Here is a 26,775-nt window from a genome sequence, read left to right on the forward strand (position 1 = left end):
CCCGCCAACCAAATCGGAGGCCGAGGGGCCCCGCCAACCAAATCGGAGGCCGAGGAGCCCCACCCACCAAATCGGAGGCCGAGGAGCCCCGCCCACCAAAAGTAAGTGCGGCCCCAAAAGTAAGTGCGCCCCTGGGTGCAAAAGTAAGTGCGCCCCCGGGTGCAAAAGTAAGTGCGCCTCCGGGTGCAAAAGTAAGTGCGCCTCCGGGTGCAAAAGTAAGTGCGCCTCCGGGTGCAAAAGTAAGCGTGCCCCCGGCCCCGGGTGCAAAAGTAAGCGCGCCCCCCAGTCCCGTGTGTGAAAAGTGCTGCTGTAAAGCTGGTAGCGCTGTTCAAGCACCATGTATTTCCTTCAGGAAATGCCCATCTAATATATAATTGCCTAGAATACTACTTCCTGCAATTTGTGCCAAGAAAGAACATACCAATATACATAGTTATTGATACATATTATTTATTATTTACATTATTGTTCTTAAGCAAAGAACCGTTGTTGTGGCATTTGCCACAACACGCAAAGTTGTTGTCTGATGTCTTTCATCACTCCCCTCATAAGCATGTTCATGGATCCTGTGTAACTGTACCTTAAATAACAAGAATTGTCAAGAGCTGGTGAGTGCAGCCATTTTTTGTTCTTTCTTACTATTATTTATTAATTGTATTATTCTTACATTTGAATAAATAAAGTATATATGGATTCTAGACTCCCGATTCTTTAGAATCGGGCTGCCGTCTAGTGTATATATATATATATATATATATATATATATATATATATATATATATATATATATATATATATATATATATATATATTGCCTTTTTGGAGAGAAAGAAGACTTGAACTCTATAGTGCCACCTGTTGGAAGTGGCGATCCTACAAACCACAATCAATCCTTTAACAAGTTTTGCAATATGAATTAGGATTAAAGCTACATGTTACACTAATCCTTTTTCAACAAAACCTATATATCCTTGTCTATACCATGCTATCCATGGATAAGACTGCATGTAACGTGCAACATGACTGGTTCCCCATAAAGCAGGTTCTAGAATTCCCTCTAAACTAGGCACTATCCTATCAAAATATTCCCATTAAGCGTTTCTGACAGCCTATTGCCTGAAAAAATGCTATTAACCTGCAGATATGAGGTTAATCTGCATTTTAATTTTAACCACCTGCCCTTAGACCCCCACTGCTATATAAACTTTATTCCTCCTGTCACTGTTCGGCGTCCAGTCATGGGGTGACCCCGGCGCTGGTTCAGTCATTGCTTTGTGTATAGAGATGTGTAACCGCGCTCATGGCACTGACTGTCAGCTGACCCTAATGCTGAGCGAGCGGCCAGTCTGTGGAGGTCGCTCTCTATACACATAGCAGTGACTGAACCCGCACCGCCAGAGCCCCCATGACTGGTATCTGCATGCTGCCGGGAGGAATAAAGTTAATTTCCCGCTGGCAGTAGGGGGTCTAAGTGCTGGTGCCGGGTTGAGATTGCTGGGCATGCGCACTGCGCTTGTCAGACGCTCCCCCAGGTCCCCCGCCTTCCAGCCCCGCACTGTGCATAATGCATAACACACTGCGGGGCGGGGATTCAGTAGCTGGGTGGCCGCACTGCCCGCACAGGCGCAGTGTGCAACCCAGCAGGTGAGGTCAGATGGCCAATGCTCAATGCGCCTGCCCAAGCAGAAGAGCACAGCGCAGGTGCCGGATTTCCGAGGAAAACAGCGCTGAGGGGGCGGCGACCAGCGCCCCAGAAGATATGACTGACGGCAGTTTGGCACTTCAAAGAGGGGGGTTCAGACCTGCCTCCAGGTCTAAAGAAAGGTATTTGGGCAGAATTATAAATACCTTTATTTGGGGAATAACAGCAACAAAAACTAAAAGAGCCACCTTGGTAGAATGCAGCATTCCTGCTGCACAAGGTGGCTCTTTTAGTTTATAACGGCTGGAGGGGGTGACCGTGTCCCTTTAAAGAAGCCGAAGCCAAAATGCAGCTTGTACATTGCCATATTGTGTCAGCAGGGAGTGCTTGTTGCTAGGTGTTGTGGGGACAATGGAGAAACCTTGTCATGTCCTGGAGGTTTTACGGTGTAAGAACGGAGCGGTCTGCTGGAAATGAGCCACCATAGATGTAGGTGAGCCCGACGTGAGCGCTGGCACTTGGAGAACGCAAGCTTCCTTAGCCATCACTTAGCTTACTTGTCTAATCTTAAGATGAAGATATTACTCACCCAGTCTTCACAAAATTCTGCTTTTTGTCTCCATACTTCTGAAAATGCTGCTAATTGCAACTAATTCTCGAAAACGTCACTTGATTATAGCGCAGGATGTGTCTTTTAGATCCAGCCTGCCGTATGTATTTTTGCCATGGTGACTGGTAGACGTTGACAGTGCTTGTTCTTACAGTTTAACCAGTGCACTACTAGAGTGTAGTGCACTACTTTTATATAGGAGCAAATCAGTGAGACACATCGTCATACAGAGGGGTAAGTAGAAAAGTTAAAGGGGGAGTCCAGGAATAGAAAAACGTGTTGTTTTTTTTTGTTTGTTTGTTTTTTCAGAAACTACGCCACCCCCTGCCCATGGGATTCTAGTATTGCAGGTCAGCCCCATTGTAGTGAGTGGAGCCTTACTGTGATGCCATGCACAACCCAAGCTCGCAGGCGGCTGATGTGTCTAGTTTTGCTATAGGTCTCATGTATTAGAATGGAAACAGTGGCCTTGTTGCCCATAGCAGCCAACCAGTGTTGAGCGTTAATTCATTAAGGTGCGCTAGATAAATGAGATGGAACTTTTTTTTTCACTCTTATACTGTTTGATAACGAGACCCAATAAATCACAAAAATGCTTTTTCTTCCTTTGAGGTGGCAAGCTGCAGCAGAGACCTTAGTATTCCACTTCAACGATTTGTACATTTGAAAAAAAAAAAATTCTATGAAGGTTACTAACTTTATTTTAATGCCTTAGTTGGCCAAAGCGCCCTCGGACCACTCTCTGGTTTGAACGACTCTAGCATGTTGTATGGAAGTTTTCCTCATAAAAATTCATCTTTTGTATTTACTACATGTAAATTTGTTCAGTTTTGTTGCAGATTTGTGTCCTTTATGTCTATTTCACACGTCCTGATATTTCTGTGTCTGTAATATTTGTGGCACATGTGTGGCAACCGTGTGCCGTATCAGTACCACACGCATCGGCGCCTGAGAAGCAGCGATAGTCCCCCGGCGCCAGGTGCTGAAGACGGCTCGCATCATTCTTCCCTGCTCTGCCGGCAATCGGCGCAAGCAGGAGAGAATCAGAGTTATGTTCAACTGATAACGGCAACAGCAGCAGGCGGCTGCTGGAACTATTACTCCCATCAGAGAACACCTGCTGCCGCTAATACCAGTGAGAGCAGGCTGGGAACACAACCTCGGTGATGTCACCGCTATTCACTGACACTGCAAGCATCACCAGTGGTTCTCCCAAAAGACTTCAAGCTGTCATTGATGTTAGAGGGGGCAATACACAGTATAAAGAAATGGGGTATGTGAACTTTTGATCATGGTCATTTGGATGTTTTGGGTTGTCATTATGATTCAGAAAGAGAAAACACATTTTTGCCCTCTATTACAGCGTTCATTGTGCTTTAAAGTGAACTATCAACATTATCCTTAAAGGGAATCTGTCAGTAGGATCATTCCTCCTAAACCGTCTATATGAGCATGTAGGTCATAGGAAGCTGAATAAAATGATACCTTGATATCTGTGATCCGATATCTTATTCCAGAGGAAAACACATTTTACTTACCGTATTTTACGCTTTGTAAGACGCACTTTATTTCCCCCAAATTTGGGGGGGAAATGTGGGTGCGTCTAACAAAGCGGATATACCGCTTACCATTACAGGCTGGGATGAGGGGGTGTCCGCCGCTGCTACCGCCCGCCGCCGCTGTCGCCCGCCGCCGCTGTCACCCGCCGCCACTGCCGGGGTTGTCCGCTGCTGCCCCGGGTGATGCTGGAGGCTCCGGTGCTGCGGGGGGCTCTGGCGACATTTTGTGAAAGACCAGAGCCCCCCGGCAGTTCGTCCATGCGTTCTAGTATGACTAACTCCTGGAAAATGGCCGCCGGAATCTCGGGAGATGAGATTTCAGCACTGAGATCTCATCTCTCGAGATTCCGGCGGCCATTTTCCCGGAGTCAGTCATACAGGAACGCATGGACGAACTGCTGGGGGCTCTGGTCTTTCACAAAATGTTGCCAGAGCCCCCCACAGCACCGGAGACAGCCCTGGAGACAGCCCTGCAGCACCACAGCCCCCTGCAGCACCAGAGCCCCCTGCAGCACCAGAGCCCCCTGCAGCACCAGAGCCCCCTGCAGCACCAGAGCCCCCTGCAGCACCCCTCATCCCAGCCTGCAGCACAGCAGCCCCCATGCAGCACCGAAGCCCCCCTGCAGACCCCATCATCCCAGCCTGCAGCAATGCTCCACTCCTGCCTCCAGCAACGACCCTGGGACCCTCATCCACCGCAGCCACAACCCCTGGTAAGCAATAAGACGCATGGATTATAAGAAGCCCCCTCAATTTATTAAAAAAAGTTTTTTCCTATTTTTCTCCTCAAAATTTGGGGTGCGTCTTATAATCCGGAGCGTCTTACAAAGCGAAAAATACGGTATATGTAAATGAGATAACATCTATGGGACAGACACTGATTGTCATGAGACTCTACCTCCCGAGATTATTTTAAAAGGAAAGGTGGAGTTACGAGCGTGATGAGTAATGGCTGCCCTCTGCTCCCCTGATCTCACTGCAGAGCTGTGTGTGATTATACCTGACACATCTGCAGGTTCTTCCCAGTTCTTCAGCTTCCAGCTCTCAGCCAGACAGGGACGTAATATTGTTACAATACAGAAAACTCCGCAGCTGCAAAAAAAAAAATGTGTTTGTGAGAAGAGAAAGTTAATTTCTCCTGTTCTGTGTTAGTTACTTGTCTCACACTGGTAACTCTTCCCTTTATTTATAACTAGCTGAAGAGCTCGGCGTTGCCTGGGCATGGTAAATATCTGTGGTTAGTTATAGCAACTCACTTCTCTTATTTTCCCATTACGCCTCTCATTTTCTCCCTCACCTCTCATTTTCTCCCTCACACCTCTCATTCCCCCCTAACACTTGTCATTTCGACCTCACATCTGTCATTTTCCAATCACTCCACTATTTTCCCTCACTCCTCTCATTTTGCACTCACACCTTTTCATTTTCACCTCACACCTCTCATTTTCACCTCAGTATATACATGTTTGTCATCTCCCTTATACTGTATATAGTATACACCTGTATCTCACCTCCTGTATATAATATATACCTGTATGTCATCTCCCCTGTACATAGTATATACCTGTATGTCATCTCCCCTGCAAATAGTATATACCTGCTGTATGTCATCTCCTGTATATAGTATATACCTGTATGTCATCTCTTCTGTATATAGTATATACCTGTATGTCATCTCCTCCTGTATATAGTATATACCTATATGTCATCCCCTCATATATAGTATATACCGATGTGTCATCTCCTGTATATAGTATATACCTATGTGTCATCTTCCCTGTATATAGTATGTACCTGTATGTCATCTCCTCCTGTATATAGTATATACCTATATGTCATCCCCTCTTATATATAGTACTAGCTATTGAACCCGTTCTACTCCCAGGTGGCGAGCATTTATATTGTTATATGGTCTCCATCCTGTCATGTGCTGCTCCATCCTGCGCCCTCATCCTGTCATGTGCTGCTCCACCCTGCGCCCCCATCCTGTCATGTATGTGCCCCCATCCTGTCATGTGCTGCTCCATCCTGCGCCCCCATCCTGTCATGTGCTCCCATCCTGCGCCCCCATCCTGTCATATGCTGCTCCATCCTACACCCCCAACCTGTCATGTGTGTGCCCCCATTCTGTCATGTGCTGCTCCCATCCTGTGCCCCCATTCTGTCATGTGCTGCTCCCATCCTGTCATGTGCTCCCATCCTGTCATGTGCTCCCATCCTGTCATGTGCTCCCATCCTGTCATGTGCTCCAATCCTGCGCTCCCATCCTGTCATGTGCTGCTCCCATCGTGCGCAATCATTCTGTCATGTGCTGCTCCCATCCTGCGCCCCATCCTGTCATGTGCTGCTCCCATCCTGCGCCCCCATCCTGTCATGAGTGCGGGCGGCGCTGAGTGCGGCGGCTGTGCGTGGCTGTGGTGAGTGCGGGCGGCTGTGCGTGGCTGTGGTGAGTGCGGGCGGCTGTGCGTGGCTGTGGTGAGTGCGGGCGGCTGTGCGGGCGGCTGTGCGTGGCTGTGGTGAGTGCGGGCGGCTGTGCGTGGCTGTGGTGAGTGCGGGTGGCTGTGCGTGGCTGTGGTGAGTGCGGGCGGCTGTGGTGAGGGCGGGCGGCTGTGCGTGGCAGTGCTGAGTGCGGCGGCTGTGCGTGGCGGTGCTGAGTGCGGCGGCTGTGGTGAGTGCGGGCGCTGGGCGTGGCTGTGGTGAGTGCGGGCGGCTGTGCGTGGCTGTGCTGGGCGCCGAGTGCTTTGGGCCTGAGCAGACGGGGACACCGGCGCGCTGTGGGGGTCAGGTGCCAGAGTTGCCGCTAGCTCAGGCCCCCGGCACTTGCTATATTCACCTGTCCCCCGTTCCAGCGCTGCGTGCTGCTCCATCCTCCACATCCTCTGGCTGTGACTGTTTAGTCAGAGGGCGGCGCGCATTAAGCGCGTCATCGTGCCCTGTGAACTGAACGTCACAGGCAAAGGATGTGGAAGATGGAGCAGAGCGCATCGGTGGAACGGGGGACAGGTAAATATTGCATACTCACCCTCCTGGCTCGTCCCTGCTTCTCCATTGGAGATCGCGGTGTGCGTTCAGTGCTTACGCATACCGCGATCTCCTGGGAGCGTCACTCTGTGGGGTCCAGACTGCGCCGGCGCTTGCGCAGTCTATAAAGGCTTTGGACAGAGTGACGCTCCCAGCGTTATATTGTAGATATACCTGTATGCCATCTCCTCCTGTATATAGTATATACCTGTAAGTCATCTCCTCCTGTATATAGTATATACCTGTGTCATCTGCTCCTGTATACAGTATATATGTGTCATCTCCCCTGTATATAGTATGTGCCTGTATGTCATCTCCCCTGTCTATAGTATTTACCTGTATAGAAAAATAGGAGACAAAAAAAGCGCAAATATATCTTTGTGTGGAAACTTCCTGAAGAAGAAGAAGCCATGAGCTTCGAAACGCGTTGAATAAACCACCCGAACAACTTATAACTATATCTGGATCCATTATTTGTCACAGCAGCACGGATTTTATCCACATTCATCTATTATAACGTATAGTATTTACCTGTAAGTCATCTCCTCCTGTATATACCTGTAAGTCATCTGCTCCTGTATATAGTTTATACCTGTGTGTCCTCTCCCCTGTATATAGTATGTACCTGTATGTCATCTCCTCCTGTATTAGACCTTGTTCACACGTTATTTGCTCAGTATTTTTACCTCAGTATTTGTAAGCTAAATTGGCAGCCTGATAAATCCCCAGACAACAGGAAGCCCTCCCCCCTGGCAGTATATATTAGCTCACACATACACATAATAGACAGGTCATGTGACTGAAAGCTGCCGTATTTCCTCTATGGTACAGTTGTTGCTCTTGTAGTTTGTCTGCTTATTAATCAGATTTTTATTTTTGAAGGATAATACCAGACTTGTGTGTGTTTTAGGGTGAGTTTCATGTGTCAAGTTGTGTGTGTTGAGTTTTGTGTGGCGACATGCGTGTAGCAACTTTTTGTGTGTCGAGTTGCATGTGACAGGTTAGCGTAGCAAGTTGTGTGAAGCAAGTTTTGAGCATGGCGAGTTATACGCGTGGCGAGTTTTATGTGTGGTGCTTTTTGAGTATGTGCAAATTTTGTGTGAGGCAACTTTTGCATGTGTTGCAACTTTTGTGCATGTGGCAATTTTTCTGCATGTGCAAGTTTTGCGTGTGGCGAGTTTTCCATGAGGTGAGTTTTGCACGTGTGGCGAGTTTTGTGTGAGCCTAGTTTTGCATGTGGCAAATTTTGCGCATGGCGAGTTTTGAGCAGTGACTTTTGTGTTTAGACTTTTATGTGGCGAGGTTGGTGTATGTGTGGTGAAATGTGTGCTGAGTGTGGTATATATGTTCAAGCACGTGGTAGTGTGTGGCGCATTTTGTGTGTGTGTGTTCATATCCCCGTGTGTGGTGAGTATCCCATGTCGGGGCCCCACCTTAGCAACTGTACGGTATATACTCCTTTTATATTTGAACTGGGAAAACTGTTGTCCATTTAATAACTTCATATTTAGTCACCTTAGGGGATATCAATCAGCAATTATTTGATTGCTTATACTGTATACTTCAATAGTTCAGTAGAATTAACTTGATGTTCTCCTATGAAGGCTCTTACAAGCTGGGCTTCTTGGGAGGACCAACATGGCATGAAAACCTTCAGCGTTCTCCTGACTACCATGGTAGTTCATTGGTACCTCGTGATCACATCCACGTTTAACTTCTTAGTGACCCATTCAATTTTAACCTTCATGACGAGGCCACATTTTTCAAATCTGACCAGTGTTGCTTCATGTTGTAATACCTCTGGAACGCTTCAACGTATCCCAGGGATTCTGAGTTGTTTTTTTTTCAAGAGACATTGTACTTTGTTAGTGGTCAGTTTAGGTCTATATGTTTTGTGTTTATTTGTGAAAATATTGGAATTTTGGTGAAAAATGTGCAACTCTCAATCTTTTATATCTTTAAACTAGTTAGACACGCTGTACAGAATAAGGCCGGCCTCACACTCAGCATATGTAAATACGGTCCGTTTTTTACGGCCGTAATACGCAGAAAAGTCCCCAAAATAGTGGTCCGTATGTCATCCGTAGGCAGGGTGTGTCAGCGTATTTTGCGCATGGCATCCTCCGTATGTAATCCGTATGGCATCCGTACTGCGAGATTTTCTCGCAGGCTTGCAAAACCGACATCTAATGGATTTATGTGCTCAAATGTTCGTTAAAACATATATACAGTGTATATATATATATATATATATATATATATATATATATATATATATATATATATATATATATATATATATATATATATATATATATATATATATATATATATATGTCATTGAGACACATATATATATTCTGTATTTATATTTAATTCAGCGCGATATATGTGAAAAGCCGGTAATTCAATTGCCGGCTTTTCATTTCTCCTTCACAAACCCGACAGGATATGAGACATGGTTTACATACAGTAAACCATCTCATATTTTTTTTTTTTTGCATATTCCACACTACTAATCTTAGTAGTGTGTATGTGCAAAATTTGGGCGCTGTAGCTTGTAAAATAAAGGGTTAAATCGCGGAAAAAATTGGCGTGGGCTCCCGCGCAATTTTCTCCGCCAGAGTGGTAAAGCCAGTGACTGAGGGCAGATATTAATAGCCTAGAGAGGGTCCATGGTTATTGGCCCCCCTGGCTACAAACATCTGCCCCCAGCCACCCCAGAAAAGGCACATCTGGAAGATGCGCCTATTCTGGCACTTGGCCACTCTCTTCCCACTCCCGTGTAGCGGTGGGATATGGGGTAATGAAGGGTTAATGTCACCTTGCTATTGTAAGGTGACATTAAGCCAGATTAATAATGGAGAGGCGTCAAGTATGACACCTATCCATTATTAATCCAATAGTACTAAATGGTTAATAAAACACACACACATGATTACAAAGTATTTTAATGAAATAAAGACACATGTTGTTGTAATATTTTATTAGACTCTTAATCCACCTGAAGACCATCGTTCTGTAACAAAGTTAAAAAAACAAACAACAATATTCCATACCTTCCGTTGTTATGTCCCACGATGTAAATCCATCTGAAGGGGTTAAATCATTTTACAGCCAGGAGCTGTGCTAATGCACTCGCTCGTGCCTGTAAACCCCCGGGTACTGAAAGGAAAGCTGGGTGACCTGTAGTTACCTTGAGTCGCGGTGATGCGCCCTCTGCTGGATGTCCTCATATGAACTCGAGCGTTTTTTGCGGCAAAAAAACGCCGCTAGAAATTACTACAGGTTGCATTTCTGCAACTAAACGCAAGCATAAAAAAACGCATGCGTTGCCAAAAACGCGTCAAAACGCATGCAAAAAAAGCATGCGTTTTTAATGTTAAGTATAGAAAAAAAACGCATGCGTTTTTTTAGCTCTAAAACGCAGCGGCAAAAAACACAAGTGTGAAACCAGCCTTACCGGTATGTGACCAGGATATACGATAAGTCCATATTCTCCTTATGAAATCATAGCTGACTCAAGAACTTATTTTGGTGCCATATTCTGAGAGCTGTAACTTTTATATTTTTTGAAGCGAGCTGTATGAGGATTATTTTTTGCGCAACGAGTTTTATTCTGAATTTTCTAGCCCAGAATGAACAAAAATCAGCAATTTAATAATTGTTTATATCTATTTTTTTTATTCATTTTTTCACCATGCGGTAAAAATTAGGAGACTGATTTATTCATTGGCTCAGTACGATTACAGCAATACTTTTTTTTTTTTTCTCTTTTTATGCTTTCCTGGTTTTACATGCTAAAAATAACATTTAACAGAAATGAATTTACCGTATTTTTGCATCGTACTATTCTGAGACCTGTAACTTTTTTTTTTCTTCTTTCTTGGGACAAATTATGGCTTGGTTTTTGTGGGATGATTTGGTATTTTTATTTATATATATATATATATATTTTTTCAAAAATTGCTTTTTGATTTCTTCTTTTTTTTTTTTTTTTTTTACGTTATCCACCATAGGGATTAAATGACTTGCCAGTTTTATAGATTTGGACGTTCCAGATGCGGTGATGCCATTTATATACACTTTTTTATCTTTATTTATCACAAAGGCTGCGTTTTTAGTGGCGAAAGTGCTTTTCATGATTTTTTTTTTTTGTTTTACTTTTTTTCACGAAGACTTACTGTTGGACATGTATGGTTTTTACTTTGATTGCTCATTTGCTGCTGTACTCGTGTACTTAAAAATTACCAGAGTTCGCAATCAATGGGTCTCATTGCAGCTTTGCTGCCTGGAAACTTTTTAAGGGAGCCTTTAAGGGAAATTTTAGATTGCTGGTGTTTCCCCCTGCTGGAACGCCTGGAGGCTGTAAACTAAGGTTACCCTGGTTGTGTATTTTACTGTACTTGTTAATAAATAAATGAAAAAAAACAACTTGAGGGCCCCCCTATTTTTTTTTTATAGCCAGTCGAGGGAAAGCAGATAGCTGGGGGCTGATGTTATTATTCTGGGAACGGGCCAATATCCATCAAACTTCCCAACCTATTAATATCGGCTCACAGCTTTCTGCTTATATTTTACGGTTTATTAAAAAGAGGGACCCCCCCAAAAAAAGTGATGCAGGGTCCCGCCTATTTTTATTAACCAGCAAAGGCTAAACTGACAGCTGTGACTGATATTAATAGGCTGAGAAGGGGCCATAGATATTGGTCCCCCTCTAGACTAATAACAGCCGCTCCAGAAATGGTGCATCCATTAGATGTGCCAATTTTGGCACTTGGCCTTGGCTCTTGTCAATGCACCAGGGCAAGTGAGAAGTGGGGGGGTAATGGTTTTGGGGTTGATGTCTGTTGTTTTATGTCTGCTGACAACAAGCCCAGGGGTAAGTAAAGGAGTCTGATACACCCCCATTACTAACCCTGTACTCAGAAGTAAAAAAGACACAGAAAAAAGTCCTCTAATTAAACAAAACGTTCCCTGACAAATCCCCTCTTTTTCGCATCAAACTAAAAAATCAAAGTAATCCTCATCTGTCCACCGTTAATGCATAATGATGTTCCATGACAAACACCAACTCTGCTACATCTGGTTGCATTGCTGAGCGGTGACATCAGTAATGTCTGTGTGTCTTTATTAATTTTCACTGCGGGGCTAGTAATGGGGGTGTCTGATAGTCATGATAGTCATCCATTACTAATCCCTGAGCTTGATATCAGCCGACATTACAGAGCTGACATCAAACCTAAAATATTATCCACTTGCCAACTCAGCCGGGCAGGTAGGTAGAGTCAGGCAAAGCACCAGAATTGGCACATTTAAGGGATGCGCCTTTTCTGGGGTGGTTATGGGCTGCTATTTTTAGGCTGGGGAGGTCCAAATATCCATGGGGCTTCCCAGCCTGAGAATACCAACCTCAAGCTGTCTGCTTTAGCTTAGCTGGGTCTCAAAATGGGGGAGACCCCACACCGTTTGTTTATATTATTTATTTAAATATTTTAGAAAAACTTCCTTTGGACCCCTCTATTTTTGATAACCAGTAGTGATGAGAGAACATGCACGGATAACTTGTTATCTGAGCATCTTGGGCATGTACAGATAGTATATTTGAGTCCCGGCAGCTGCATGTCTTGCAGGTGTCAATCAGTCTTAGCACATGTGGGGATTGCCTAACAAACAGAATCAAAACATGCACCCGCAGGTACTCAAACATATTATCTGAGCACGCCCAAGATGCTTGGATAACACGTCATCAGACCATGTTCACTCATCACCAATAACCAGCCAAGATAAAATCTGACAGCTGAGGGCTGCAACCTGCAGCTGTCTGCTTTACCTGCACCTGTCTGCTTTACCTGCACTTGTTATCAAAAGTTTTTTTTTTTGTTTTTTTTTACACAGCTTGTTGGCCATTCATGACCTTGCCAATACTTGACATGGCTATGATGGGTCTGGAAGTGCCCACATGTGAAAAACTTGATTGGCTGCTGCTTTGGTCTTTCAGCAAGCTTTGTTTGGGCTGCCAAACCTGAACAGTAACTCGGACTTCCGGGAGAAGTCAGTGTTTGGGTTCCTTATACGGACCCCGAACTTTACCGTTCGGGTTCGCCCCTCACTAGTTAACCAATTGAGCATGACCCTTTTTGTTCTTTGCAAGATTATTTGCTCTGAGAGGAATATAACATTTATATTCTGCAACAAAAAAAGTTGTTGCAATGCGATATGGTTTTAATATTTTGCAAAATATTTTACACTTTTTTTGTTTGTAACATTTTAATGTAATGTGTTGTAATGTAGTTCAGAAATGTTGAGGCATGCTGTGATATTAGTCCTGCAATGAACCTTCTTTTCACTATCCATAGATTGGGTTACGTAGGCTTACCTTAACTACCTATTTTGAGTACAATTGTAGCAAATTCTCGTCTCTGAAAAAGCCATAGGGCTTCTTCACACATATACTAAGCCTTCGAAATCGCAAAATGCTCAAAAAAGTTGAAAAGTTGTCCCATCGCGTACATTTGTGGCATATCCAGACGGTGCACACTTGTTTCGTAATTTTCAGAACACCCAGAAACCTGAATAAAGCCCTGCTTGTTCATCCACTTCTCCGTTACCAGAGGTGTGTTGTGAGACCCTGTACTCCAGATGCTGATCCTGATTGGTGGGACCGGCATCTGAAAATTTGTAGCATTGCCTATACATTGCCATAAATGTACAACACGTGAAAGTCCCTGTAAGCCAAAAATCAAAAATTGGCACAAACCTACACCTGAGTATGCAAAGTGTAGATTTAATTTTCTCACTTTAGAACAGTCCAAAATGCACCAAATGTTGGCTGGCTGGCTGAATGCAACGTCCATATTAATATCTGCGTAGACTGCTGTTATTCTATACTAATTATTATGTCCTTACAGAGCTGTGAGGTGGCCGTGTGAGCAGAATGGAGGAGCAGTGTCCGGCCATGCAGGGACCACCTGTCCCTCCGTTTCAGCCACAGGTATGAATTGTTTAAGAATTCAGCTGTTTATTTCAATGCATATACGAAAAAGCTATTAAAGGGAACCGGTCACAAGGATTTTACACCTCTGATTAATCTACAAGTGTCTTCATGCTAATTAAATCCACACCTTAATTATCGATATCCGTTCTTTTGTTTCTAAGAAATCCAGCGTTAAAATCACATGCAATTGAGCAGCAAGTGCTTCAGACTGGAACATTGTCGTCTCCACAGGGATTAAAAAAAAAAATAAACTTGACTAATGACAGCAAATTTGGTAAACTTAATAAACATGTGCTTCTGTTCAAAGCCCCCACAGCTCAAGCCCCGACCCTCTGGCTGTTCCCACCGGTTCTTGTCTACATTGCCACAACGCTGATATGCCATACATCTGTGTGATGACCACAATAAATCATTGGCCTCCTGTCATTCATAGCATCTCTGCTGAGGCCAGTTATAGTCTGCAAAGTTCATTCATCACTGCTGAGAAGCAAACAAAGAGCGGTGGGAACCACTGAGTGCTGCATGGGATTGACTGCTTAGTCTGACAACCCATTCACAAAATTGCTGATGTACAACTTTCTTCCATGGAAAGTAGCTGTCCCTTCTATGTTACATTATACTCCTGAATAAATCTATTCTAGAGTTTGACTGTAGCTTTATAGTATGTAAAGATTGAATATACGAAATTGGGGTTGCATTACTGCTGTAGAAGGTTCTTTGCTCATAAACTGGCCAATTCATGTGTGCCCAACTCCTCTGTTGGGACCCTGACCTAACATGATACCTCTCCCAGGATAAAAGCCTACAATTATATGGGCAGTTAGGATCAAGCTCTATTTAAAACTGACAGAAGACATTTATTACTAATATCAAAAGACTGACCGTCCCTTCCAAACTGAAAGACAGATGTGAACAGGTACCAGCTAAGAGAACTACTCTATATGCAACTACCAAATTAAAGCTGCACTCTGAAACGCTGTAGTATGTAAACATGGAAAATATGAAATGGGAACTGCATCATTTGGTAGTTACATATAGAGTGACTCTCTTAGCTTGCACTTGTTCACATTTGTCTTTCAGTTTGGACGTGATGATCCGTTTTTTTGATATTTGTAAATCTATTTAAAGGGTTATCCCCTATCCACTGGGAGCCCGATCTATCAATTCTGAGATTGGGACTTTAGAACAGGGCTCAACATCGTGAGTGGAGGTGAACTGACTGTCACACATGGTATAGCTTATAATTGATGACGGACGTTCTATAGTTTTACTATTACAAATAGAACACAATTTTGAGTTATGAAGAAAATAGTTCTCTAACCATGATGGCTCCCAAAAGTCCAGTATAACTGAATTTAGCTTGAAAGTGGAATTATAAGTGTAAACACTTAACTATTAACTAAACAGGCATTATGCTAATCACTAGAATGGGGACTGTTTTTATGGAGAGGGAATAAAGCAATATACACAGGTATAAGCAACAGTGGATTGAATGGCACTAGGAACACTGCCGACAATAGAGGAGATTTTTTTCACTCAGTTTACACCCTTTTTTTTCCTATTGACATGGGGCGTCATGCCCCACTGGTAGGTTGGTGCTCCGCATATGTGTATAGAATGATTCAATCTTCAAATCCACATAGAAAGGAAAGAAAATATGCGGCACTCACCCAGCTTGCGTGAAACTGAAGTCTTTAATAGTCCAATCAGCTGGTTACAGTCATTGCATGCAGTTTGGCAGAAAACGGTGAGGGTGTGAGTGGGACGACGGAGGTTTCGCACGGTGTGTGACCCGTAGAAGCACACACCGTGCGAAACGGCCGTCGTCCCACTCACACCCCCCGCACCCTCACTGTTTTCTGCCAAACTGCATGCAATGACTGTAACCAGCTGATTGGACTATTAAAGACTTCAGTTTCACGCAAGCTGGGTGAGTGCCGCATATTTTCTTTCCTTTCTATGTGGATTTGAAGATTGAATCATTCTATATACACAGGTATTCCTTACACACTCTGTGCTAGGTTCATTAGGGGTTGTTCTGCCTCAGAGTGACTGCAGACTTGTAGCCTATGTCTATGTGCGCATTCACTGCAAACTTGTGAATCCGCACATTGTACTCTCTTTGCAGATTCTCCCGTGCAGGAAGCAGCGGGCCGTGACCACAAGTATGTGATTTGCAGGCATACATTCATGTGCCGACTAGATGGGCATGTTCTTGCTCAGTGCTAGTGTATTGAGCGATGCCTGACAGTCTAGTCGGAATGTGGCCAGAAGTATGCATATCGTAAACTTGTGGATACATGACCGGCCGCTCCTAGCTCCGACACAGGAGAATTCTCACAGCATGCGGAGCGATGCGATGATTCACATGCCTACTGTCACATAGTGACTGCAGACTTGTAGCCTATGGCCGGACAACCCCTTTAAGACTGGCGTACTGCACACTAGTGATAATGATGGCAGTGATGGAGTAAGATGTGCCTAAGAACGCTGTCACACTGTGCTTTGTGCCATTTTTGTTGGTCCCGTCAGGGCTTACATCAGAGGGCATCGACTATAATGGTTCTGTCAGTCAATGTGTGCTCTGTGGTGCGTTATTTTTGGGCGTATACGCCTACTGGAGGCGAACAATCAAACGTAGTAGACTGCGTGTACACCCAAAAACGATGCACAACATAGTGCGCCTTGACTGTCAGCACCGGTATGGTCAATGTCCTTGTCGCCTTGTAACCCTAAATCCCATTTTCTTGAGAGGTGGGAGGGTGGTTCTTACATAAGCACAGACAGGACAAACAAATGTTGGACCACGCGCAGTGTGAAAGCAGCCTGATTCTTTACCAGCGTTCGCGTCTTAATGAATTGGGCACATCTTAAAGCTGCTGTGTGCCTCTGCCAGTCAGGAGCTAGAAACACTTCTGATGTCCTTTACGCCAGAAAAGTATCAGAAATTTTGATGGATTTGTCACATGGGCTTCACCTGTGCTCCTAAGCTCCACTTTCTCTGTCCAAGCTGGCCGAGAATTGTGTAAAAAATGTCAAATGTCCCAAAATGTTATGCAAAGAATGTCCAACATTTCAAGGTGTTTAATGACAGAAAACTGGTGAAAACACCTTTTGTTAATCTGGGCCCTATTAAAAAAAAAATTACTGAGCTAGCCAAATGCTCCATTTTTCTATTTGTATGTAGTATTACAAATATAATATTATCAATTAACAACATGTCTAAAGCCTCCTTCAGACATCCATGATTTTTCTCGTACTTGCATGTCTCATCCCTGTTGAGAACACATTTTCGTCAGTGTTTTTTGTGCAGACCGATAGACTCTATAATGGGTACATGTTCTGTCCATAAATAAACATTGCTCGTATACATGCGTGACTTGTAGATGTCTAAATGAAGCTTTTGACATCACATAAATTTTGGTGGCAAATCTCATGCCATGGACTTGTTCATGAACATCCCCGTAAACTACCAGTATTGCTATACAATAATATTTCTGGAACATTGCTCTTAATTCTTTCTAAAATTTTGTGCAAATTATTAGAATCCCTGGAAAAAAAGAGGCTTTCATCCATGTTGAAGTCTTTAACTCCAGAACTCTTGTGACAGTGCAGATGCGACAGACTGTTAATTCAGTGACCCCGCTGCCCTTTGTAAGGAAGAATTGTGGGGGGAAGCATTGGATGGGAGCATGAAAATTGGGCTGTGAAGTTTGCATACACTGCCCACTGTTAAACAGATTACCTCTAATGAAGTGTCTAATGCTCAGGGCTCGTCAGCCTAATCAGTGGAGGCAGCTTTGCCCCGTCTCACAGAGCAAACCCGTGGCCCTCTGGCCCTGGACAGCCACTCTGGTCTCCTCTCTCAGGGAGGCGCCTGGCCCTAACCAAGCCAGACAGTGTGTGATCTGACATGCAAATATAGGTCATTGCATATGTAAATGTGTGATTACAAACTCGCATGCCAAAACACATTAGCCAGACTTTGGACTCAGCATGCGGCTGTCACTGTGTCTTAGAGACTCACGCTAATCTTTGTCAACTTGGAAAGCGTTCTCAAAGTCTGAGAAAGAGCTATGTTTTGTCTAATCATTTTTTTTCACTTTCTACATATGTCGGTTGATTGCACATGAAGATTTACGAATCCTGCACGTTGTGCCACTAGAGGTACACAAGTGTTTCGAGGACACACAAGGTTATAGAACAAATCTTCATACCCAAACAAATATTGGGGTGCCATAATAATGTGCCCACAAAGGTAGAAACCATGGGGTAGTTTGAATGTTAAATCTGCTGTGATTTTTAGTTTTTAAGCTATTAATCCTGTGGATGTTTGTCACATTCTGTCTCCTACAATCCTTCAATCTACTTCTTTGTTATCACCATACTACAACTATGGTCCACTCTATGCAACCTTGTCGGAAATAGCATCTGTATGATGTAAAAGGGTCATGGCCACTCAGCTGATCTCCTGAATCCAGCGCATGGGACCACAAGGAATCAGTAGATTGTGCTCAGGATTGATGCAATAAGCCAATTATTTGCAAGGGGATGCAATATTACATGGATGCTGTGCATAAAAGGGTTCACGTTCAAGTGTCCGGTCCAATCGAATGTCATTTGTATACCTGTTTACATAAACAGACCAATGTAAACGATGTGCATTGAGTGATCCGTGATAGATTGCACAGAACGCGTAGGCAAGAGTCCTGGTTACACAGGATGATGCACCACAGAGAATGATCATCTTTTTTGCAGCGAAAAAAAATAATTTCACCTGAGGATTGAGTGTTCTGCTTGTCCATCAGGTGTTCAGCCTGTTTACATGGCAAGATAATTGTGAAACAAGCATTTTTCTAATAATTCTCTTTCATGATTATCTTGCAGTGTAAATGCAGCTTAGGCTTCTTTCACACTTCCGTCATCTGGCGGCCGTCACAATCCGTCAGCGCGACGTATCAACGGATGCGTCAAAAATAGTGTAAAACGGATGCAACGGATCTTCTAGATGGTTCCTTCGAAAAACTGTATACATTACATCCGTCTTATCTGTCTTTTCCATCCGTTTCATCCGTTTTTTTGACGGATCCGTTTTCCATACCTCCAAATGAGAGGCTCCCAAATGTGATTGGCTACTGGAAAATAATGGAAACCTATATATTGAGTGTTTTAACACCCCATCTTTGAGAGGGTTTAGAGCAAGTGGCAGAAATGTGCCCATTGTGACCATCTATGCATCTGTCCATCAGGCAGGCTGCTGGCAGGCTTCTTGCTTGTATGCTTCTTGCTGGCGCATTGAGGAATGAAGCCACATCGCAGGTTTATATAGATTTGGGGCTGTCTGGCCAATTGGCTACTAAATACTGATTTGGAGCATGCACAGTGTAAAAAAAAGGAATCCAGCTCTGGATTCCATCATGTGATGTACCACGATGGATCCTGCGTCCATAGGCCATTCTAGCCAAGAACGTATGCCACAGGATCTGTCATGGCACGTTTTCCGATGCAGACAAAAACGTTTCTTTGTACATTTTTTCCAGACGACGTGTCAACAAATTCCGACAGATCCAGTGCATGACTGACGAAATGTGTGGCCATGCGTCACGATCCGTCGCTAATACAAGTCTATGAGAAAAAAAACGCATCCTGCAGGCAAATTCGTAGGATCCATTTTTTTCACAAAGCGACGCATTATGATGGAAAATGAAATACTTAAGTGTGAAAGAGGCCTTAGCAGAACAGGTCGGCCCTTCCCACAGGGTCCACATTCATTATTCGTTCATATAAAGAGATCCTGACCTTGAGACATCCGTTTTAATGGGGTTGTTTGGGCACCTTTATCAAATTTGGGGGTGGCCTGATGTAAACGTTAAATGAAGTTGAATAGCACAGCTCTGTTCATTGTATATTGATCGCTGTTGAGAACAGAAGAATGGTTTCTACTCTATGTAGGCCACCTGAGCATCCCCACTGCTTTGAAGCACCCAACAGAGCTGATAACGTGATCGGTGGGTGTTGCCAGGTGTCGGACATTAGATCGTCCATATCATATGCTGGGACATCCCCTGGATTCCTGATTAATCTGGTGGAGGGCGTATGCTACTCAGCAGACATTGATCCATATGTTTGAATTGGGTAATGTCTCTTCAAATGGGTTTATTGCTGTAATCTTTATGGTTTAATAGGATGTAAGTCAAAGGTTCATACAGTTTTGCAAGTTTTGAGGAATGATGCATTAGTTCTAGGAACATGAGGTGCAGATATTTCTTGCCATGTTTGGAATGATTTCTATATTTGCCTTTTTTTTCCACCATTGCAGCTTTGTGTGTAAATGGTGCGTCTACAATTTAATTATTGTGAAAAGGAACTTGTCTTGTCCCAAAACCTTATTAACTTGCAGGTATGGAGTTAATCTGCAGGTTAATAGTGTTCTAAAGCCACTTGTCTGCTGGACTGAAAGCCAAGCTACTGGGAGGAAATTAACTTTATTCCTCCCGGCAGCCTCCGGCTTTCCGTCATAGAGGCGAGGCTTCAGTCACCGCTCAGTACATAGTGAGCAGGGCTGTAACCACGCCCTGGTACTGACTGACCGCCGGTCCTGTGCTGATGCACTGCAGATTTGGCTGTCAGAGTGCCACGGTGTGGTTACAGCTATGTACTGTGCGATGACTGAGCCACGCCGGCCCATCCCTATGACTGAAAGCTGTCAGCTGCACGGCTTGAGAGCTCTATTAACCTGCAGATTAACACCATACCTGCATGTTAATAGCGTTCTCTTTAGGCTATGTGCACACGTTGCAGATTTTGCTGCGGATCTGCAGCTGTTTTCCATGTGTTGTACAGTACCATGTAAACGTATGGAAAACAAAATCCTCAGTGCACATGCTGCGGAAAAAAAACGCGCGGAAATGCAGAGGTGTTTTTTCTGCTTCATGTCAATTCTTTGTGTGGATTCCGCAGTGGTTTACACCTGCTCCTCAATACGATTCTGCAGGTGTAAAACCGCAGGTGGAATCCGCACAGAACCCGGTAAATCCATGGGTAATCCGCAGTGCGGTTTACCTGCGTATTTTGCAAAAACAGTGCGGAAAAATCCACACACCAATCCGCAACGTGTGCACATAGCCTATAGCTTTTAAAACTATATATTAGGTTGTGTATGATCAGCAAGTTATTAAAATGTATATAAATTACTCCTGCCTGGATGACCTTGGACGTTTTGGAGAGATGCTGATCCTACCATTGCTCACGTCATCCTTCACTGATGACTCTAGTTATATTTTATTGATGGTTCTAAACAACATTTTCCAGCTGATAATTCAATATATTACACACGTTTTGGCTTTTTCTGGTAAGATCTACTGAATGTCACAGACATTGTCAATCTAACCTTTACAAAAATAGCAATGCACACGGCCATTTTATTTTATCTCTGAAGGAAAAGAACGAGGTTAGTATGACAGTGATGTGTGTCTAAAGCACAGTATAGTGGTCTTCAAAAATGAATTTTGTTGCGCTGTATCTGTCAAACCCGCTGCTCTAATGCTAAACGTGTCTGCATGGGAGCTAATGAAATATATCAAAGTAAAAGAACTCAAACGAGATTTGGTTTCAAATGATCCTTATGTAAAAGACGACCTGCAGTGTAGCGGGAGCGATCCTCTAGCTTCCTCCTGGGATATTCATCTGATTGTGAGGCCAAAATCATATGTAAAATAGGAATTGGGACAAAATATAATATTGATTTTCTATTTGTTTTTCTAAATTGTATTATCTTGTTTTAGGAATTTAAATGCAGAATTACATTTATTATTAATCCTTAATCTTTGTTATTCATAATCAAAATAATCAGAAATAATCTATTAAGAATTTGAAAGGTATAGATATAGTTTGCTCTTCCACCTATTGGAAACATACAAAAAAATAATAATTTCTTTATGTTGCTTTTTACATTTTAAAAAATAAACTTTGGATTAATTTTCTTATCAGAAATCCGTAGTAGACGTAAAAATAATAAACTTTATAATATATTTTTATTTAAAAGATCCGCTTCTTTCTTTTCATGAGCGGATCATTCACTGTCAATTCTTGGGTAAAGTCTGTCTTTGGTGAATATAGACTTTCCTATTACTGAGATGACAGTTGGTGCTCATGACGTTCTATGGAGAACTTGCAGCAGGATGTCTGTGTCTGCCTCTATCTCCTCCTCCTTCTCTTCCCTTTTCTATTGAATTTTAAAGCCCCAACTCTCGTATATCTCCGTAATGCAGAAATCTGTCTTTACCGATAAACATTTTACCCCTGAATTGATAGTGAAAATTCAATCCAGAAGCAGAAAGAAGCAGGTTTCTCGCAGATATATTACAAAGTTGCTAATTTTTTTAAGTCTGCCAGTGATTTATGAAATAAAATTGAAACAACTTTTACTCTGTATTTGGTAATAGGCTTGTAGCGATGACTTACTGAGTTTGCCGCGAGGACTTTTTGTTCCCAGGCCAGTGCTGCTCTTTATTGCTAGCCAACATGTGGCTTTACCCAAAATATACCTTCCCCCCTTAGATGTTACCAATAATCACCATGTTCCTTCTATATTTCACATCTATAGAAAGCCCTGCGGCCAGACATGGGTTATAACACACTGGCCAACTTCCAGATTGAGAAGAAGATTGGCCGAGGTCAATTCAGTGAAGTCTACAGAGCCACGTGCCTTTTGGATCGAGTGCCCGTTGCTTTAAAAAAGGTTCAGGTACGTGAGTTTAGTATAAGTATTCATGTGGGGTGTGCGTCACATTTAATCCAGACTCGTGACATTCATAGGAACAAACTTGTGAATAAAAAAACAGGTTTTGGCCATCTGCATTAGGAAGTCAGATTATGCTGATATCAGAAGATATTTGTATTTCATTTTGCTTTAGATTTTATGAATTCAGCAAAATTGTTATTTATGTTGCTCACTCTCATTGTAATCCTGCATGAGATGAGAGAGGATGCTGAGAAGGGATCTCTGCAGAATATGGAGGGCCAGTTTACGACGACTAATGACTAGAGTGGAAATTGTAATTTAGGATTCCAGCCAGGGACCGAGCTTCATGGGTGACTAGTTGGAAAGGTGGGTCCTCTGTGCCTTCTACCCGCCTCCTACCAGTGACTGACAGGTATCTCTATATATGCACTCAGGGACAGACCGGTCATTCCAAGTGAGGAGAAGCCGCTGGGGACCGAGCTTCATGGGTGACTAGTCGGAAAGACAGGTCTCTCCCCACCTCCTACCAGTGACTGGCAGATATCTCTATACACGCACTCAGGGACAGACCGGTCACTCCAGGTGAGCATGTGGGGAGAAGCCGCCGGGGACCGAGCTTCATGGGTGACTAGTCGGAAAGGTGGGTCCTCAGTGACTTCTCCCCACCTCCTACCAGTGACTGGCAGATATCTCTATACGCGCACTCAGGGACAACACCTGTCACTCCACGTGAGCAGATGGAGAGAAACTGCCAGGGACCCCCCATGTTTGAGAGTCAAACATACCTATTAGAAATCATACAGCCTGTATCTGATGCATGCTGCTCAATCCTTGGGGAAAACGTATTGGCTGTCCAGTTCCTTTTTTAAGCTTTGATTATCTTATTGCTATTATTATTATTATTATTAATAAAAAAATAAATATATATATATAATTTTTTTTTTGTCACAGCTAGAGCTCATGCCCCTTATATTTTATGAGAAAATTCAGATATCCATTTTATTTTGTGCATTAATGGTTGTCAAAATAAATGGAGATATGTCTGAGCTTAGTCCATTTCACAGACCATAGTTGCCCGTCTATAAATCAGAGTAACGTGCAATGTGATAAGACTCCCAGATGTGTGAATGTGGCCTTAGACTGAGCACTATGTAGAGAATTGGGATTTTGGTTTCTTTTAGAATTGAAAACCTCTTAATGTGTCTCGGGTTTTCCTAATTACTGCAGGAAGCGGCTTCACGTTGTGTGTGTTGGGGTGAACCTTAAGTTAGATCCGCAATGTAGCATTAGGGTTTGAATAGAACAATAGCCGTTCTGACTTGTGCTCTAGACACCATAGTGAAATACATCACTAATTTCGGAATAGCCTATGGCCCTATAGGATGTTTCTGCTGTTGACCAGGCCATAACGAATATGAAAATGAGCTCCCCTGCGCTCCCCACTGCCGAGCCGCCTCATTTAGTAGCACATCCCTGACTTTGAATCCCCGTTCCTTTTTAATCTGCATAACATCTGCATATATTTCTGGCGATCTGCTGCGTCGGTGTCTGCAGTGAATGACAGCTGCCAGCCGTCTCTCTGAATGCTATTACAATATGCAAAACTTACTACTGAAAAGAAGCCTGGATTTGTTTCAACTTTTCTGCTGGAGATTCCTTTCATTAGAATGAAACATTTCAAAGCTGCCTTTGTGATTTTTGTGATATGTTATTTTGTACATTTTCAGCTACAGCTTGCGAAGCCACACTTGGGTTGCACAAAATAATTCTTCCTTTTTTGCCATTTCCATGCACCCCCAAATTGGATCTTGAAGTTCTTTCTTTCCAGTTTTTTGTAGATCACATCAGGGCTGATTATTTTTTTGCTTTCTGCACACAAGTTACTTAGTTCTTCTCTATATTTGACTCTGTATGTGATGCCTTGTCCTGGCTGGTGGGCACACACAAATTGGCCAATTTGGGATCGAAGTACTGTGATATTCTATATTGCACATACAGTATTAAATGTGTGCATATACAGTGGCTGCTCCTTGTACTTTTTAGTTGGATATTATAGAATCAAAGCAGCTTGCGGCTGTTCACACTTCATTCTGTTCAGAGGCGCTGGTCAGTTTATTTTTCTTTAAATGTTCTGTCTTTAGCTTGTGACATAAGACACAAGTGCTACTTATTAGACCGATTCACCAGTCCTTGCCTCACGCACATGTTATATCCATGGTTTTCACAGATCCAATCTGTAACAATTATGGTCTGTTGATGTATTCATTTTGTTTTGTTTTTTTTGTTTGTTTTTTTAATGGGGTGGGCTTTTCTGACCAATTGTTTTGTTTGCAAATCTGATGTACCATCTTTTTTTTTTTTTTGTGGCGCTCAAATCAAGTCAAATAGTCCATTAAAAAATGCACTGCACGCAGACGCCATCTCTATTTCTTTCTAATGCTGACTGTTTGGGGGTTTTGTTTGTCTATTGGGTAAGAGAAGCTGTAAACTTATTTTTACCTTTACAAGAAAACCTGATATGATTGATGGGTAAAACAAACTTGAAAAAGGTTCAAAATGAGAGAAAACAAATTATGAAAATGGCTGAAATTCACATCGTAAGTTGACTTGCACTGGATTGATCATCTACACTGTCATTCAGTTTCCCCTGTGGATTATTTTTCTTCCTACCGTGATTCTCAGATTTGGTGGAATCTAATCCGCATTGCTGCTACTGTAATATGCTGTGGATGTTTCCCTTGTATACCTCTAAAAACTGCAGCGTATCAGCCCCATGTGAATATGCGCCTAAAGGGTCAAAGATGTGATTTTTTATTTTTTTTTGTTCTCTGTGAAGTAAGTTTCACACATTACAAAAATGATGATGGTCCCCTGACTAATGTGTGTGGATCATCTATGGGGGGTCATGGCTTCACAGGTTCTTCAGCCGATGTGTGGTCAGTTTGATAAGTTTATTATTTATAAAACAATCATTACGATGGAAAAGTAAATCCATTGTTAAGGAATTTTATGGAGGGGTTATCTAGCCGCCTAATATTGAGGAATTATTTAAGAGATGAAGGGGACGTTGTCCAGCTTTGAGCACCCACTCCGACCAGCAGTGTGAAGAGGTTGCGGCGCTCGTGTCAGTACCACGGCCTTTTCAATGTTTGCACAGCAGCTACAGACTGGTACATACATGTCTCCGGCAGATTTTCTTCAGCAGTCATTCAAGATATCCAATCATTTAAGTGACAACTTGCTCTTCCATTGACAAAGGGAATATCAACACCAAGTTGTTCATCGATTGTTTCTTATATTTTTACTATGACTAACAGAGTTTATAACCAAGGATGATCATACTCTGGCATAAGCAGACAGCATAGCGGCTGCAAAAGGATTTCATCCTTGGTCTTCACCTTTATCTTAGTGGTGTTCACAATAATAGCAATCCAATATAACTAATCAGATTAATCATTGTTTTTGGTATAAATTATATCACCACGTGTCAAAGGATTTACCAGTTGGTGCAGTAGATTCTAAGAAACCCCCAGACTCTGCATTCATGATCTGCAGGTTTCTGAGTCTGTATATTAGAATAATTAATTGAAAGGGGGAGTGTTCAAAATAATAGCAGTGTGGAGATCAATTAGTGAGGTCAATCATTCTGGGAAGAAACTGGTGTGAATCAGGTGGCCCTTATATAAGGGTGAAGCCAGGACATGTCGTACATGCATTTCTCCTTGAAAACCTGAGAAATATGGGTCATTCGAGACATTGTTCAGAAGAACAACGAACTTTGATTAACAGGTTGATAGGAGAAGGTAAAACTTATAAAGAAGTGCAGACAATGATCGGTTGTTTCAGCTAAAATGATCTCCAATGCTTTAAAATGGAAAGCCAAACCAAAGAGACGTGGAAGAAAACAGAAGACCACCATTGGAATGGATGGAAGAATAGCCAGAATGGCAAAGGCTCAGCTCCAGGATTATCAGAGACAGTCTCAAGTTACCTGTGAGGACTGTGGCAGTGAGAAGGCGCCTGTGAGAAGCTCATCTCTTACCAAGAAGTTCCCGCAAAGTCCTACTGGTAAAAAAAGACATGTACTGAAGCTGATACAATTTACCAAAAAACACATCAACTGGCCTGAAGAGAAATGGAGAAACATTTCGTGGACTTATGAAAGTAAAATTAGTCTCTTGGGGTCCTAGGTCCGAATACAGT

The 26,775-nt window shown here is 43.0% G+C and overlaps 1 protein-coding gene across 1 annotated transcript in view; it reads left to right on the forward strand.

Moving 5' to 3' along the window:
- Positions 1-26,775, forward strand: part of NEK7 (NIMA related kinase 7) — a 153,624-nt gene that overhangs the window by 48,895 nt on the left and 77,954 nt on the right. Inside the window, exons 2-3 of the mRNA XM_077276154.1 lie at positions 13,744-13,826; positions 22,435-22,575. Of these exons, the coding sequence (XP_077132269.1) occupies positions 13,770-13,826; positions 22,435-22,575 (198 nt within the window). The 5' untranslated portion in view covers positions 13,744-13,769. The remainder of the gene's footprint in view (positions 1-13,743; positions 13,827-22,434; positions 22,576-26,775) is intronic.

Source organism: Ranitomeya variabilis, chromosome 8 (genome assembly GCF_051348905.1).
Source record: "Ranitomeya variabilis isolate aRanVar5 chromosome 8, aRanVar5.hap1, whole genome shotgun sequence".
In the NCBI taxonomy this organism is placed as follows: Eukaryota; Metazoa; Chordata; class Amphibia; order Anura; family Dendrobatidae; genus Ranitomeya; species Ranitomeya variabilis.